The 18,524-nt window shown below is 52.6% G+C and overlaps 1 protein-coding gene across 2 annotated transcripts in view; it reads right to left on the bottom strand.

The window, feature by feature from the left end:
- The window catches only part of LOC122385610 (protein GDAP2 homolog), a 76,034-nt gene that overhangs the window by 44,281 nt on the left and 13,229 nt on the right, over window positions 1-18,524 (bottom strand). For both annotated transcript variants that reach the window (XM_043373987.1, XM_043373988.1), the window contains exons 5-6: window positions 5,898-6,007; window positions 3,603-3,760 (exon numbers count right to left, since the gene is read on the bottom strand). In XM_043373987.1, the coding sequence (XP_043229922.1) occupies window positions 3,603-3,760; window positions 5,898-6,007 (268 nt within the window). The remainder of the gene's footprint in view (window positions 1-3,602; window positions 3,761-5,897; window positions 6,008-18,524) is intronic.

Genomic DNA, 18,524 nt, shown 5'->3' on the forward strand with positions numbered 1-18,524 from the left:
CAAAATGGTGTTCATGCATTTCAGTCCATTGTATATTGACGGTCCCAGTGGCCGAGCTAAAAAAGTTTGGTAGTGTTTTGCATCTTTTACGCCCTAAGAAACTACACCATCTATTGAAGTGGGCGGGCTTATTTGAATAGGAAGGCGCATTATGCGTCAATCGTGTGCTTTCGTTTGTTTTGGACTATTTTACCACATCCACTGCTGCTATCACTATTAATATTATCTAATGCCGTGAATACGACAGCATTCCATTTATAAGATTGGGCCAATGGAGTCGCGCCCTGCGAGCTCGGTTTTCCGCTCGGCCGCTACGGGCCGAGGAAGTCGGTCTTCGCCTGAGGGCAGGACGGAGGTCAGTGAGGGAGCGCGGGGTCAGCCAGGTGTCGCCCAGTGCCGAGCGGATGCCGCTCCCTCCCCTCTCTTCCCCTCTTCTCCCCTCCCCACCTCGGTATAGATGGGGAGGGACCGAACTGCCAATGACATGCGAGCGGTCAAGGCCGCTCGCGCGGCAGCGACCCTGGCGGCCGGGTGCCGCAACTGGGATTCAGCCAAGTTACCGATTCGCCTCCTGTGGGAGAGCCAAACCAGGGGACATACTTTTTAGACATACTGTACAGCCGTGGAGTAAGGTGCCCAGAGCTAGCTGTGGAGTCAGGTGTCCAGAGCTCAGAGGGCCAGCCACCAGCCGGTCCACAGAGTCCGACGGTGGACCGACATCAGCTGATCGGTCCCCGCTGACGTCAGCTGATATCAGCTGATCGGCCCCCCTGACGTCAGTGGGGGCCCAGCGTCAGCTGACATCAGCTGATCCGCAGCCGGTGACGTCACCGCAGCAGACAAAGGCCCGACTTTCTCGCTCTCAGAGTTGGGCCGACACGCAACTGGTCACAAAAACTGGCCTCCGTTCGACCGGCCGACCCAAACAGCGGCGCCCGCGCCGTCCCGGCCAGCTCAGCACCCGCGCAACGCGGGCAGCGGCGAGACAACGGCCACGGGTAGCTGTTAACTATGGCTAGCTCCTCGCAACGGCTAGCTGGCAGCCTTTGCTGGCTCCTAAAAACCGCTTGCTCTCCGCCACTGCTAGACGTCAACTACGGCTAGCTTCTAACTGTAACGGCTCCCAGTCACGGCTAGTCTTCAGTCTCGGCTAGCTCCCAGTCACGGCTAGTCTTCAGCCTCGGCTAGCTCATAGCCTCAGCTATATCTCGATGACAATACAGTACCCTGGGCCTGGTGTGACCAGCTGCCCGGCGTGGCTACCTCCGCTGGAGCAGCCCCGTGTGATGACTGCCGAGATACAGTCCCTTCCGGTCCCGCTACGGGCTACACCCGTATGACTCAGTCCACCCCACCCACCTGTGGGCCACTCGCCCCGTCCGCCGGCCTCCTGACACCGGGCCGAGCGCGCCGCCGCGGGGGAGCCCCGGCAGGGGAAGTGTCCGGTACACCACACAGCCGCTCGCTACACCCACACACAGAGGCACACACAGCCACTCAGTCGCCGCTGCCGGCCGGGCCGCCACTGTTCACCGGCCGACGGCGGCGGCGGCGGCGGCGGAGGCGCGCAGCTCGATCCGGTGACGTCACCCGGCGGTGGGCGGGGCCGAGGGTAGCTGCCGAGGGGTGGACGGACGGACGGACGGACGGACGGCTGTAGGACTCAGTATTGTACATACTGCAGTTACGGCCCGATCACGGGGTCAAAGTCCCCATTGTGTTGGGTTAGGCCCTTCCGTGACACCATATCAAGACCGTGTGATAGGATGATAAGGGAGAGACGATGGTCTGACTCGACCCGCGGCTGGTGCGCCGCCCGCCGCGGCTGCGCCCATTCCGAGCGGACGGAGCGGCCAGCCAGCCGCTCAAACGGACTAACCATTACCAGACAGAACACGGTCCGAAACACAGTCCGCAAAACATAGACAGATACCCAATACCCAAAGGTAAGCACAATGATGAGCTATGCTGTCGGCAGACAACAGCACATTTTTTGTGTGCAAAAGTGAATACGATGTTTCACCGGTCCAAGACAAAACAACCGAAAGAATGAAAAGCTGCAATGAAATTGCAATGATCGAATGAGCTATTGGCTTTGTTGCAATCGAAAAAATATGAGTACCCGATTGGCCACCTTTAACACACACGTAATATCATACAAGTTTGAACGTCCTAGATGCATGGACATCACACTGTTCGGGGTACAGGACAGGGGCGGGGTACAGGACAGGGGCGGGGTACAGGACAGGGGCGGGGTACAGGACAGGGCGGGGTACAGGACAGGGAAGCAGTACAGGACAGGGGCGGGGTACAGGACAGGGGCGCGGCGGGGTACAGGACAGGGAAGCAGTACAGGACAGGGGCGGGGTACAGGACAGGGGCGGGGTACAGGACAGGGGCGGGGTACAGGACAGGGGCGGGGTACAGGACAGGGGCGGGGTACAGGACAGGGGCGGGGTACAGGACAGGGGCGGGGTACAGGGCAGGGGCGGGGTACAGGACAGTGGCGGGGTACAGGACAGGGGCGGGGTACAGGACAGGGACGGGGTACAGGACAGGGGCGGGGCACAGGACAGGGACGGGGTACAGGACAGGGACGGGGTACAGGACAGGGCCGAGGTACAGGACAGGGACGGGGTACAGGACAGGGCCGAGGTACAGGACAGGGACGGGGTACAGGACAGGGACGGGGTACAGGACAGGGCCGAGGTACAGGACAGGGACGGGGTACAGGACAGGGCCGAGGTACAGGACAGGGACGGGGTACAGGACAGGGCCGAGGTACAGGACAGGGACGGGGTGGGGTGACTGCAGGAATGAGGCCGACACTGTACATACTTCATTGGCGTGCCAATCACCTTCCCGCCTTTCGCCCGGACCCCACAACTCTCCTCAGTGAGACGCCCTGGCCACAACGGAGGGCTTTGTAAGCGCGCACCACTAGCATCTATGTTCTTCTCCCGTTAGGGGCACACAGGACACCTGGCTGAGTATGAAGGTATGATACAGTCTGCTCGTCGGCCAGTACCGTCAGTGGTCGCGTTCACCGCCCACTGCCCACCGAAAGTCACGAGCACCACAATACCTGCCAAGGTGGATTGCGATTTACCTGTTGCCTTGCAGCTCAGCGCCACTCGAAACAGTACCGCGGCAATAGATAGTACCCTGGCCTCCTTCCACAGAGGAGGTGTGGGCTCGCGCTAGCAGTTGGTGCCAGAGAATTATACCACCGCAGGTTTACTGCCACCGGCGAACAATGAACACCGAACAGTGTGCCGATTCTACCTAGGTATCCTACAGGTATTTTGTATATAGGTGCTCATATAGGGGAGAGAACCTTCAGAGCCGCTGACACACACACACACACACACTACTCTCTCCTCTCTCTCTCTCTCTCACTCTCTCTCTCCCCCTCTCCCTCTCTCTCCCCCTCTCCTCTCACCGGCAGCTGGTATCTGGCGCCCCCTCTCTCCCCGCTCTCACCGGCAGCTGGTATCTGGCGCACCCTCTCTCCCCGCTCTCAGCGGCAGCTGGTATCTGGCGCACTCCTCCCCCCTCTCACCGGCAGCTGGTATCTGGCGCCCCCTCTCTCCCCCTCTCACCGGCAGCTGGTATCTGGCGCACTCCTCCTCTCGCTGGTTTCTGGGGAAGTAGTGCGGCAGTAGCACCTCGTATATCCCGGCGTCCATGGCGTCCACAGTGAGTACGAGCAGAGGCCCGGCCGGGTCGGCGAAACGCTCCAGGAACCGGCGCACAGTGCCTGAAACACAGGGGTAACAGGGGAACATCACACAGTGCCTGAAACACCGGGGTAACAGATATACATTATACTTCACACCGTCCCTGAAACGGAATAATAGGGCAACAGCACACCGGTGCAGTACGAGACTGGAATGGGGTAACAGGGGAACATCGCACCGTGACTGAACATCGGGGTAACAAAGACACACCACACCGGCGCCTCGCAGCTGGAATAGGGAAAATTGACACCGCATCTTCAGATACACTGCCTGAACCACCAACTTGATACACTGGGAAACAACAAAATACACATAAACTGCAGTTCATATAGCAAGCCACAGCACCGCTAAACACCACATCAGTGACCAAATGCCCGAAATGAGTCAGCTTGCCGCACGTTTCGACGTCCATGCTGAGTGTCCAAGTATGAGCAATGTCGGACACTGACACGGTGTCTATGAATGACGGCTTGACGATTGACGACCAACGGTAACTTTGAGGCCATGCATGATTGACATTGTGAAATCTGGATTGCCTAATCTGGCTTGCAAGTTCTAAAGGAAAAAGGATCAGGGGTCGATAGCAGAGATTTGTGATAAAAATTACCGAAATATGATTTTGAAATACAAATTGTGTATTCAACAGCCGTATCTTTTGGATAATTTTTCGAACGCAGCCACCGTCCTATCGGATAAGAGGAGTGCATTGTGCGCATGTACATGATAGCGGACACCTGGGTATCTCACATCAATGAACTAGCAGTATGAGCGCAGCGTTGTAAAGTCCCGTCGCTATCCCAGGCTCTGGTCAGTTGTGGATTATTTCCCCGCACCCTAGTGGAGACCACCCTGGTACTGTGACTCGTGGCGACATCTGCGTCCGCATTGTACGGGGTTTCTATATCACAGAGGTCAGCACCTTGCAAGTCATTCCTGGCCTACTAGTCTTCTCGACGTTGCTTGCATTTGCACTGAATACGCCAGCAATGGGATTTAATCTCGTTAACGACGTTCTATCAAATCACCTAAGCTTGTAGTCAAATTATTGGAACAATTAGTTTTTACCAAGCGCAGATATCACATTTAATCCAATGAAAGCGTCATGCCGATTGGGCTAGGATATACATTGCATAGGTCAGTTGTAGCACAAGCAGTGATTGCGATACAGCAGAACAATGCATTCCGCACCTTAAATTGAGAGGTTCAAAGAATGAAACACAAACGGAACATAACCCGAATTATTTTAAACGCTCACAAAGTGTGGACCTCACAATGCATCCACTGGTGCCCAGAGTAGCACTACTGAGCGTCTCTCCTTTACCCGGTGTTGCTCGGCGTCCGCGGTACTCACGGAGCGCACTGTGGGCGCCGCACGGAGCGTCTCTGGTACTCACGGAGCGTCTCTGATACTCACGGAGCGTCTCTGGTACTCACGGAGCGTCTCTGGTACTCACGGAACGTCTCTGGTACTCACGGAGCGTCTCTGGTACTCACGGAGCGTCTCTGGTACTCAGGGAGCGTCTCTGGTACTCAGGGAGCGTCTCTGGTACTCACGGAGCGTCTCTGGTACTCACGGAGCGTCTCTGGTACTCGCGGAGCGTCTCTGGTACTCAGCGAGCGTCTCTGGTACTCAGGGAGCGTCTCTGGTACTCACGGAGCGTCTCTGGTACTCACGGAGCGTCTCTGGTACTCAGGGAGCGTCTCTGGTACTCAGGGAGCGTCTCTGGTACTCACGGAGCGTCTCTGGTACTCACGGAGCGTCTCTGGTACTCAGGGAGCGTCTCTGGTACTCAGGGAGCGTCTCTGGTACTCACGGAGCGTCTCTGGTACTCACGGAGCGTCTCTGGTACTCGCGGAGCGTCTCTGGTACTCAGCGAGCGTCTCTGGTACTCACGGAGCGTATCTGGTACTCAGGGAGCGTCTCTGGTACTCACGGAGCGTCTCTGGTACTCACGGAGCGTCTCTGGTACTCACGGAGCGTCTCTGGTACTCACGGAGCGCAATGTGGGCGCCGCATGGAGCGTCTCTGGTACTAACAGAGCGTCTCTGGTACTCACGGAGTGTCTCTGGTGCTCAAGGAGCGTCTCTGGTACTCACGGAGCGTCTCTAGTACTCAAGGAGCGTCTCTGGTACTCACGGAGCGTCTCTGGTACTCACGGAGCGCGATGTGGGCGCCGACGTCCGGCGGAAAGCCGCGGCGCGACGAGTGGAGGCAGGGCAGGCCGACACTGGCCAGCCGGTGGTCGCAGACCAGCTGCAGCACCTCACTGAAACACAGAGACAGACAGACACTGAGACAGGGGACAGAGACTCAGTGAGACACAGAGACTCACTGAGACAGGGGACACAGACTCACTGAGACAGGGGACAGAGACTCACTGAGACAGGGGACAGAGACTCACTGAGTCAGGGGACACAGACTCACTGAGACAGGGGACAGAGACTCACTGAGACAGGGGACAGAGACTCAGTGAGACACAGAGACTCACTGAGATAGGGGACAGAGACTCAGTGAGACACAGAGACTCACTGAGACAGGGGACACAGACTCACTGAGACAGGGGACAGAGACTCACTGAGACACAGAGACTCACTGAGACAGGGAACAGAGACTCACTGAGACAGGGAACAGAGACTCACTGAGACAGGGGACAGAGACTCACTGAGACAGGGGACAAAGACTCACTGAGTCAGGGGACACAGACTCACTGAGACAGGGGACAGAGACTCACTGAGACAGGAGACAGAGACTCACTGAGACAGGGGACAGAGACTCAGTGAGACACAGAGACTCACTGAGACAGGGGACAGAGACTCAGTGAGACACAGAGACTCACTGAGACAGGGGACAGAGACTCACTGAGACAGGGGACAGAGACTCACTGAGACAGGGGACAGAGACTCACTGAGACAGGGGACAGAGACTCAGTGAGACACAGAGACTCACTGAGACAGGGGACAGAGACTCAGTGAGACACAGAGACTCACTGAGACAGGGGACAGAGACTCACTGAGACAGGGAACAGAGACTCAGTGAGACACAGAGACTCACTGAGACAGGGAACAGAGACTCAGTGAGACACAGAGACTCACTGAGACAGGGGACAGAGACTCAGTGAGACACAGAGACTCACTGAGACAGGGGACAGAGACTCAGTGAGACACAGAGACTCACTGAGACAGGGGACAGAGACTCAGTGAGACACAGAGACTCACTGAGACAGGGGACAGAGACTCAGTGAGACACAGAGACTCACTGAGACAGGGGACAGAGACTCAGTGAGACACAGAGACTCACTGAGACAGGGGACAGAGACTCAGTGAGACACAGAGACTCACTGAGACAGGGGACAGAGACTCAGTGAGACACAGAGACTCACTGAGACAGGGGACAGAGACTCACTGAGACACAGAGACTCACTGAGACAGGGGACACAGACTCACTGAGACAGGGGACAGAGACTCACTGAGACAGGGGACAGAGACTCACTGAGTCAGGGGACACAGACTCACTGAGACAGGGGACAGAGACTCACTGAGACAGGAGACAGAGACTCACTGAGACAGGGGACAGAGACTCACTGAGACAGGGGACAGAGACTCAGTGAGACACAGAGACTCACTGAGACAGGGGACAGAGACTCAGTGAGACACAGAGACTCACTGAGACAGGGAACAGAGACTCACTGAGACAGGGGACAGAGACTCACTGAGACAGGGGACAGAGACTCACTGAGACACAGAGACTCACTGAGACAGGGGACAGAGACTCACTGAGACAGGGGACAAAGACTCACTGAGACAGGGGACAGAGACTCACTGAGACAGGGGACAGAGACTCACTGAGACAGGGGACAGAGACTCAGTGAGACACAGAGACTCACTGAGACAGGGGACAGAGACTCACTGAGACACAGAGACTCACTGAGACAGGGGACAGAGACTCACTGAGACAGGGGACAGAGACTCACTGAGACACAGAGACTCACTGAGACAGGGAACAGAGACTCACTGAGACACAGAGACTCACTGAGACAGGGGACAGAGACTCACTGAGACACAGAGACTCACTGAGACAGGGGACACAGACTCACTGAGACACAGAGACTCACTGAGACAGGGGACAGAGACTCACTGAGACACAGAGACTCACTGAGACAGGGAACAGAGACTCAGTGAGACACAGAGACTCACTGAGACACAGAGACTCACTGAGACAGGGAACAGAGACTCACTGAGACAGGGGACAGAGACTCACTGAGATAGGGGACAGAGACTCAGTGAGACACAGAGACTCACTGAGACACAGAGACTCACTGGGACAGGGAGAGAGAAGCAGCGCAGGCCGACACGGCGAGACTCACTGAAACATTTACACTAACGGACAATGAATCCAGAAGAAAGGCTCACGGAAAATGAGGACGGGGAATGGTAATGAGGCAAAAAGGGAGGACGATGCACCTGGCCAATACATTGGCGTTCACGTCATAAGGCCGCAGGCACGTGTTAACCGTATCAAGGGTGCAATGTGATCAGCCCTTGGTGAGACTGCATAGGCGGCGGAACGGGGGGGGGGGCACCGGGGCACCGTGCCCCCTTGAATTCTGCAAGGGGGCACCAATAGCAAGGTGCCCCCCCTTAAATTTGATGTATTAGTACCAGGGGCGGATTCGGGAAAACTCCAAGGGGAGGGTCATGAATCGAAGTGGTGCCCCTACCTATACCCAAAATCAAAATATCAACGGATTTCGGCCACTTAATTTTGGTGGTGCCCTATTTTCAGCTTTTTTTCTTTATTTTTGGTTAGTCATGTGATGACCGATGCCCCTGCTAGGCCGCTGGGTCCCCTGGAAAGACTGTGGTACCTACCTACCCTGCCCCCTGACAAGCCTACGGTGGGCCCTGACATGACTTAGATGCCCATGGGCCCTGGCAGGCCCGTGGTGCCCCTGACAGGCCTGTGGTGTCCTTGCTAGGCCTGTGGTGTCCCTGGGCCTTCTTGGCAGGTCTGTGGTGCCCCAGGCGAGCCTGTGGTGTCCCTGTTAGAACGCAGGTGCCCTTGACAGGTTTGTGGTGCCCCTGACAATCTTTAAGTGCCAAAGACAGGCCCATGGTGCCCTTGACAGGCCCATGGTGCCCTTGCGAGGCCGGTGGTTCCCCTGCGAGGCCGATAGTGCCCCTGGCAGGCCTCTGGTGCCCCTGGCAGGTCTGTGGTGCCCCTGGAAGACCTGTAGTGCTTCTTCTAGGCCGATGGTGCTCCTGACAGGCCTGTGGTGCCACTGATCAGATATGTATTCATCGAGGTCCACAGCAAAAAGTGGCTTTTCACCTGACACGTAAAGCAGATAAAACCGATAAAAAATAGGGTAAGTGGACAAAGCATCATCATAGCACACACAAATCACGCACACGACATTCAAACCAATACCATCTCAGTGACGTCTGGTAAGAATCGCGTTTTTTGCCTCTCGACGGAACGATGGCAAATACGGATCCAAGTTCATGTCGTTCAACATCGAGACCCCCCTGATACACAGTCGGCGCCTCCCCGTCTCGGTTCGGGGTCGTGGTTGTGTCAATCTGCCGGCGTGCCTTGTGTTGTGGTCATGTAGGTCGCGGGCTAATGGACCGATGGTTTGGCTGATATATTCAGGAGTTCTCGTAGTGATAGCTCGCTAGGCTGCGCAGATAGTGTGGTACTCGGCTAACTCATAAGCTCGCAACCAGCCGAGCCGCTCGATGACATCGGAGATGTGGTCACTGCGTCTGCGACCGCTGACGACCCGCGCACAAAAGTTGATGATCTGTACGCGAGCCATCTGTGTCACACCACACGTCCCGTACACATTCACGCAGTACCGCACAATGGAAAGAACCAGGGCCTGCACTACAAACCTCTGTGCTGGATGGCATCACGTGACGTGCGTGGGTGAGGGCGATGAGTATACCGGTGCATTATGAGGTCATGGCGTCAATGTGTGCCTGGTAACTCAGATGACGGTCGAGTTGAATTCTTAAGTTTTTCACAGTACCGGCATCGCCCACCACAGAGCCGCAGAAGTTAACGGTGACGGCTGGGAGGCCTCTTAACACAGCTGGGGTGCCCAAAACTAACATCTGCGTTTTGGCAGTGTTTGCTGTCATTCCGTTGTGACAAAACCACTGGTAAGCGTTATCGAGGGCAGTCTCCATGAGTGAGATGATAGTAGCCAGATCCCGTTTCTTACCGGTGACCAAAATTTGCGGGTCAATTGCAAATTGAACAATGGTGACGCCATCGGGCAAATGTAAGCTCAGGTCATTGGCGAACAGCATGAATAGCACACAACTGAGGCTTCCACCCTGAAAAACTCCGATTTTGTTTTCTCTGGGTCGGGGTTGTGCTGGAACCATCAGCACCTCGTACCGTAACTTGCTGCACGTGACCCGTCAAATAGTTGTTAAACCATTCTGTGTCTATTCCGTATACAGGCCCGTGGTGCCAATGCTAGGCCTGTGGTACCCCTGGCGGGCCTGTGGTGCCCCTGTCGGCTGTCAGGCCTGTGGTGCTCCTGGCAGGCATGCGGTGACCCCAGGCCCTAAGTCATGACCCATGTGACCTCCCCCCTGGGATTCGCCACTGATTAGTACTGTGATGGCTTCTTGGGAATTTGATACATGTAGGATAAATGGAATTTATCAAACGACAATAAGGAAGAGACAAACACATAGGCACTTGAGGATCAGCTTAAAGTTAACCACACATACGGGGGTGAACTGCCATTTTCGTTTAGTAAAAAAATAAAAATAAAAAAAATCAAAAAATCATCGTGTCAGGGCTGTGACGAAAAATAAGTGGCCTAAATCCGATGAGAAAACAAGATTTGGGGGTACCCTAGGTTTGGCTCCCTGAGCTGGTGCCCCCCCTTGTCTCAAATCGTTCCGCCGCCTATGGGTGAGAGCGGTCTCCGTGAACGTATCGACGTCGGGCCTCGGTTACCACTGGACCGACGTTGGCTACCTCACCAGTCACCAGTGACCCCAGACACCGAGTGGCGGGCAGGACCAGCGCGCGGCGCTGGCTGGGAGCGGCACCCGCAGACCTGGGCTCTGGGCACCTTCCGTTGAACACCCGATAGAGAAATATAATACGATGGCGATAGAGTTAGAAGTGGGAGCGAAAATCGGCCGGTGTCATCACTCATCATCATCATCATGTATGGCGAAACAAAACAGTCATAAAGAGTGTCGGTTATGTGTCGGCTATATGTGTCGGGCCGGTGTCCGGTCCGGTGTCGGTTATGTGTCGGGTCTGTGTCGGGTGTGTGTCGCGTGTGTGTCAGGTCTGTGTTGGGTGTGTGTCGGGTTATGTGTCGAGTGTGTGTTAGGCTATATGTCCGGTCCGGTGTCGGTTATGTGTCGGTTATGTGTCTGGTCTGTGTCGGGTGTGTGTCAGGTCTGTGTCGGGTGTGTGTCGGGTGTGTGTCGGGTTATGTTTCGAGTGTGTGTTAGGTTATATGTCCGGTCCGGTGTCGTTCATGTATGTATGTATGTATGTATGTACTATGTATGTATGTATGCATGTATTGACATCAAAAGCCTTCCACATATGGCGTGGCGATTAAGGCTTGCGGTCGACGGTCGACTGGCGCCCTTATGTGTCGGGTCTGTCTGTATCGGGTCTGTGTTGGATCTGTGTAGGGTCAGTGTTCAGGCACGTAACCAGGATTTTGCTCAGGGAGGGGCCACAGGTCGGCGGTCGCCGCCTAGTGTCGTACCCCCTCCAAAATAGAAAACTCCTCGGATTCGGCCCACTATTTTTGGGGGTGTGGTGCATCTGTTTTAATTCATTTTTTAAACTTTATTTTATTTTTCGCCTTCAGGGGGGGGGGAATATGGCCATATGACCCCCGCGGCCCCCCTCGGCTACGTCCCTGTCAGTGTCGGGTCCGTGTTGGATCTGCGTCGGGTCAGTGTCGGGTCAGTGTCGGGTCTGTGTCGGATCTGGGCGGGTCTGTGTCGGGTCTGTGTTGGATCTGTATCGGGTCTGTATCGGGTCTGTGTTGGATCTGTGTAGGGTCAGTGTTCAGGCACGTAGCCAGGATTTTGCTCAGGGAGGGGCCACAGGTCGGCGGTCGCGGCCTAGTGTCGTACCCCCTCCAAAAAGAAAAACTCCTCGGATTCGGCCCACTATTTTTGGGGGTGTGGTGCATCTGTTTTAATTCATTTTTTTCTTTAACTCTATTTTATTTTTCGTGTTCAGGGGGGGGGATGGCCATATGACCCCCGCGGCCCCCCTTGGCTACGTCCCTGTCAGTGTTCGATCTGTGTCGGGTCTGCGTCGGGTCTGTGTCGGGTCAGTGTCGGGTCCGGTGTCGGGTCTGTGTCGGGTCTGTCAAAGTCAAAGTCAAAGTCATTTATTAGAATTCTTCCACGGGGTGGGTATTAAGAATCCGGTCAGGAATGTGACATGGTGACATAAGAGCTAAATGAGACCCAGTTAAAAATATATGATACTGATACAATGGCAAAAGCTACGTTAAAACACATCGACGATTACATTAAAACACTCGCGAACGCATCATCCGCATGTAGGAAGTTGACATCAGCAGGTTGACATTCTAAAATCAGGTGCCTGTGGCGGTGTCCTTCGCATTCCACGATGCTGCCGCTCTATATGCAAACTCCCGCTGAGTTCTTGCGAGCCGCCACTTCGGGAGCTGCAACTTCCCGGCTGCTACCGCGCGAGTGTCACGTGACGACACTTCGGCCCGGCGGGTGAACATGGCCGACATCGCTGGGGGACATTGGTCATACTCATTTTTATACAGGGCTCTCTGGACGTGAACATGATCATGGCGGCGCAGCATCACATTCACCCTCTCCCAACCAAGCGACTCCAACGCCGGCGATATATGCTCGGACCGTTGCGTCCCGGTCACAAGTCTGGCGGCGAAGTTCATCGTCTGTTGGACGCGCTGCATTTGACACTTGGCGGCTCCTCCCCAGACGGACAGGCAATACTGAATGTGTGGGAACACGTGGGCTTGGACTAGGAGTTTAAGGACGTCAGGTGTGAGGTGGTGCCGGATTTTGTGGAGGGATGCGAGGATGGAGTTGCAGCGACGCACAACCATGGTTATGTGGGGATCCCACGTCAGGTGTCGGTCGAGCAGCACACCCAAAATTTTGACGGTCTGACTTGGCCGAATGTCGTTACCGGAGAGTGAGACGTAGAATGACTCGGTCTTTTTTAGAGTTTGCTGGGTTCCGATGAGAGTGATAAAGGTTTTGTTTTGGTTCATTTTTAGACTGTTGGCCTGGAACCACAGCTGGAGATCGAAGATTGACTGCTCGACACGACATCTGAGCTGAGAGAGGTCTGGGGTTGTTGGAAGTGAGTGGTCGAGGAGTTGGGTGTCGTCTGCGTAGGAGAGGAGTCGGCCATGGGTGAGGAAACAGGGAAGGTCGTTGATGAGGATGAGGAAGAGGATTGGGCCGAGGATGGACCCCTGGGCCACGCCATGGGTCAGCGGGAGGGGATCGGAGGAGCCGCCGGTCACTACCTGTCTCCGATCGTGCAGGTAGCTCCTGAACCACATCGAGCTCACACCATACCACTCCAGTTTGTCCAGGAGGACGCCGTGGTCAACGCTGTCGAACGCCTTGCTGAGGTCAAGCGTCGTCAGCGACGCGACTCGTCCAGCGTCGATCTGCGTTGATATCCAGTGGACAGCGTCGAGCACGGCGTCCTCCGTGGAATGACACGGACGATACGCGTACTGGTGCGGAGACAAAACATTGTTTTTCACAAGATAAGACACGAGTTGGCGAGAAACGACCTTTTCCATGATCTTGGATAGTGCGGACAAAATGGGGATGGGCCTGTAGTTGCTGGGGTCTGAGGTGTCGCCAGATTTGTGGACGGGGATGACGCGGGCGAGTTTCCAAGCGGATGGGAAGACGGAGGAAGAGATGGAGTGGTTGATGATGTGAAGAAGATGGGGTCCTATCACAGCAAAACTACGCACAATCGCGAATAGCGGCACGCCGTCCACGCCGACGGCGCGCGCGGCTGTGTCGGTGGACGCTCAGAGTGACTGGGCTGTCGGTGACACTATGTCAAATACCGACTAGGCATTACCGCCGGGCGTCCCGCTCCAATAGCAGTGGCACGGTCTCCCTCTCCGCCAGCGCGGCGCACCAGTCGGCGGTCGACTCCGCCTCAGCCCTAGCCCCCCCCCCCCCATTCACCCCATCGTCACCATTAGCGCTGTCATCCTCTCAACTAATCAAAAGGCCCAGTGGAACAAAATAGTGAAGAGGAAACCACAACACGGATATCGGGTGATGGCCCTTTACTGTCTCACACCCAGCTACGCTGGCCGCTACAATGACTGTCCAATCGGTTCCTCCCTCTCGCTGGTTCAGAATCACACAAATCACAGAAATTACAGAAAGGTAATGTCGAAATGAATATTGTGACACGCCGTACCTTCTTTTGAACCGAAATCGATGTTATCACATTTTTTCGAAATTCCGAGGACGGAATTTTTCCAAGGTTGTTTCTGATGTGACACGCCGTACTTTCTTTCGAACCGAGTTTCATGTAACACGCTGCCCTATCTCCGAGCCATGTGGACCGATCGATTCTCGATGCGCTTCGCTGCTCCATATAAAAGCAGCGGCGACACGAGCGCGCACACACTCTGTCTCTCAGTCGGACACTCGTCACTGGACTCTACTGGTGGCGGTACACCGCGTGGGTCGCCGGACCATTCGGTCCGGGACATTCGTCCCGGACGTCAAGACACTACGCATTCGTTCACTCACGCTGGAAGACTGTCAGTCATTCGCGGTGTGTGATCGTTCGGTGTGAGAATCGCCGTCGATACCGGGCTGACTGGTCGGCTTCTTGACCCCCCCTGCGACCGACAACTATCATGTAAGTCCGGCAGCGCGTCGCCGGTCATTCGGCGGCATTAGATTTCTCCAGCCTATCGAATGCTCTATTTTTGGCCCACTAACATAAAATCTGAATCTGTCAATTGATTCAAATATCTCGGTAAATGGTCACTTACTCGTGGAGTTCAGACTTCTGCATCATTTTTGTGTGCGTACTGTTAACGTCGTTATAAAGAGTTGTGCAAATCTCGTACCCACTATAACGCCTTCGCTTGCTCTGAAGTTAGTTTATGTCTGTGTGCATTCACGTGTGTATGACGCGGATTGTGCATGTCAAATATGTCGTGCTCCAACTGCCACCCCTACTCCCTCCTCCTGAAATTAGCACGTAACATACAATATAACCCACTGACGAAACTAGACTATGATGGCGAATGAGGGGCTATAACGAAAGGGAGATGATCGAAGTGATGGGTTGACGAGGTCGGGTAGATGAGTAGAGTAGATCGGGTTTCAGAAATTGTGGTCTATAATTGGGTAGCAAGGCTAACAAATGATAATTTGGTCAAATATTAAGGGGAGTGGGACGAGTTGAGCGTTGAGGATCTGGGGCTGTCCTGGTACCTAATCTATGCTTATTACTATGCTATTAACCTCCCGTCATTAGTTCATATTAAACGCTTGAGTGACGTCAACTGACAATACCACATAAATTCAGTAATCAACATCTTGTTTAAAAATCTTCAGAGTTCAGCATGCCATTTGACGGTAGTTTCCCTGTATGCATTCGCAATTATCCGGATAGTTGTTACTTGCTGGTAGGTCTCAGTTCGCTTATTCATCAATTGCAGCTCAAGGAGGTCCAAAATGAAACACCTTTCCAGATTTGAAGTAATGATTGAGCGTTCGATTTTTGTTTGTTTTTCGTAGATGACTCGTTAACGGATTAAGGTATATTGTCGAGTAATTTGGGGTTCTCAAATCTGCAACAAGTAATTCATTGGATTGTGTACAACTATAATTCACTGAGCCAAATCGAAACCAGTATACCATGGTTGCAATAAAATCGTTCAAGTAACCGGCCCTACTGATTTTCTGATTTCCGCGGTTCGAACTAAACATGTTTCGCCACATTCCCTCCTACATTGATGAGAGCCATATTTCCTTTTGTACTAGCATACCTTAAAGTAGCGTGGTACTCAGAGGCTTTGCAGTAAGTTCATTATTGACGAATTAAAAATCAAAGGCTGATTTAAGAGAACTGAAGTAAATAACGAAAAGTAATGAGACCTTGAGTCACAGACCGTAATTACTAACAATCATGATTGCAATCCACGGAACCTCTCAACATGTTACAAACAAGTTACGACAACCTTATAAATTACTAACTATTTCACTAAGAAAACCTTACAAATTGACAACGGACCGAGAACGCTCTAGTTTCGGAGAACGCTCTAGCTCAAGTTTCGGAAGTTTGAGCAAACTTGTCAAGTAATTTCCCCATAAACTGAAATCCCCCCCCCTGGTACTACCTTTTCATAGTTACAATCGTGTGAACGGACAGTGATGTAAAACAATGAACAATTCTGGTTTAATTATTTACTACTATCATTTAAACTCCAACAAAGCAAATAAACGTTTCCAACAAAGCAAATTACGCAATGCTGTCAATCAATTACGCCCTATACACGCATTCAATGTTTTGCGGCTGAACGTTTTACATTGTATTTCATATAAAACGTCATGGTTAAGTGCGGAGTACGTTGGTTTCCAACTTTACTATATTTCTCGGTAAAGGCACGTTTCCTAGATGAAACCCAGGCATAGAAAACGCATGACCAGGAACAGATATAGTGTCTAGTTTTATTACTAGTTAACTTCCCCGTAAAACGTAAAGTGACGCCCGCTTTAAAGGGGCAGTATCACCATTTTGATGAAATTTGACATTGCATAGGCCCCACCTTTCTGGTCCGGGAACTGAAGACCGATCCTCGAAGCTCCACACCGTTATCCCGCTATCGCCGCTCAAAGTACGAAAGGTGTACTACACTTTGAATCGTGCTTCACTATCTTCACTGTTTAAATGTTTGCGCCGTTTTGAATTGACCGCCAGTAATAAAACTTTTACCCTGGTCATTTCATCAAATTTTATAAAGCCAAAACGTTTTTCGCACTTATTCATCACCGTTAAATTCATTAAATAGTCGTAGGCAATTTCCGCTGTTTCCTTCGGATTCTAGCGGCTCAACAAAGGAATTCCTCCAGCTTGAATCACAATCTCCCTCCAATGTATGACGTTTATCACGTGATTGTCACGTGATATTTTCTCCCATTGTCAATTGTCACGTCCAATTGTCACTCCCTCCAATTGTCACGTGATATTTTTATAGGCAATACCTAAGGCTACCTCTCCCTAAGGACAACTCAATCAGAAGAACGACCGCGTAAGCGTAGCGTCAATAATGTATTATCTGCGCCAGTTCTGTAGTAATTTTGCATGCTTCCAAACTGGCGGCCATGCTTGTATAGTGGTGGTTCGCTCATGAAAATGAATCATGAAAATGAAATGTGGTTGCAATATTTTTCACCGAGTTCGGTCCTCAAACTATGTTTTTCTGATTCAGAAAAATAAGAGATGCTAGTAAAAAAAAAATCAGCTCCATACATTGATTTTTTTTCGATGATACTGTCCCTTTAATTTTGTGATGAATGCTACATTTCGGTACAGTGGCTCTCAGCAGTGAAATCGATGCCAAGGGGGCATTACGTAGAAGTCAATTTATTCTATTGTCAACCTGTTCTGTTGTTCTTGTTGAAGAACCCTCTTATTGTCGTTCAGTGTGACTGGTAGATTTGGTTAACTACGTCATTATCACTTTGGCTAATTCCGTAAAATTCCAGACGCGCCGTTCACCCAATTAGTGGCAGTCGCTTAGTTTCGGGGACGCCGTATCATTATCATTTAGTAATGTCCTATACTTGCTGAAGGACCATTCACCTAATTGACATTCAGGGCGTCTAGCATATTTGGTAAACTACGTCAATATCACTCCGCCAAACTCAACAGAATTCCAGGCGCGCCGGTTCGCCTATTTAGCGTCAGCCATTTAGTAGGGGACGCGGCATCGTTATAATTTATGTAAACTAGAATACAGGTTTACGCGATAACTGTACGTTTGGATAGATATTGTTGATGGGGCCATTAGTTTGGTTGTCAAAACTTGTATGTTTATTGAAGTAGGGTTGTCTTTGGTAGTTACTTACCTGTATTGTATAGAAGGTAGGCATAGCTTTTCTAGGAGAACTACTGATCCGAATGTTTGCTCGCTTCGCTCGCTTGATGATAAATTTATTTTATTTATCGGTGAAATCTCTACCAAATACCTGTACCTGCGCCTATACCCGATCCTAATCGCAAACCTGTATTCTTGATATCCACAGAGTTGACTTCCCGAGCTGGCTCCCAGCATTTTCACTCACTTTTGCAAGCGAAGAAAATGAGCCTACCGCGCGTGCTCTCTGCTCGGCGCCGGCCTCGGCCAGCCTGGGGCAGAGATGCACGCGCTGACGCCGCACCCCTGGTCCGATTGCGCCCATCTTTTGATACGATCGTCCGCCCCACCCAAAGTTTGTGCCCAGTAAATTTCACGTCGATACGCGGCGCCGTTCCGGCGCTTTAAGACACATAAGGCTGACGGACGCAGACACGACTTATAATTTATTAAGTAAGACTAGAATACAGGTTTACGCGATAACTGTATGTTTTGATATGTATGATTAACGGATGCATGAGTTTGGGTGTAGAAACTTGCATTTTTATTGGTATTATTTGTGTAAAGCTGGGTAACTGCTTTTGATTGAACTGTAAAGCATGATGGTGATGCATGCGAGTTGTTCGAG

The sequence above is a fragment of the Amphibalanus amphitrite genome, unplaced genomic scaffold, assembly GCF_019059575.1.
Source record: "Amphibalanus amphitrite isolate SeventyFive unplaced genomic scaffold, NRLGWU_Aamphi_draft 000225F_arrow, whole genome shotgun sequence".
Classification (NCBI taxonomy): Eukaryota; Metazoa; Arthropoda; class Thecostraca; order Balanomorpha; family Balanidae; genus Amphibalanus; species Amphibalanus amphitrite.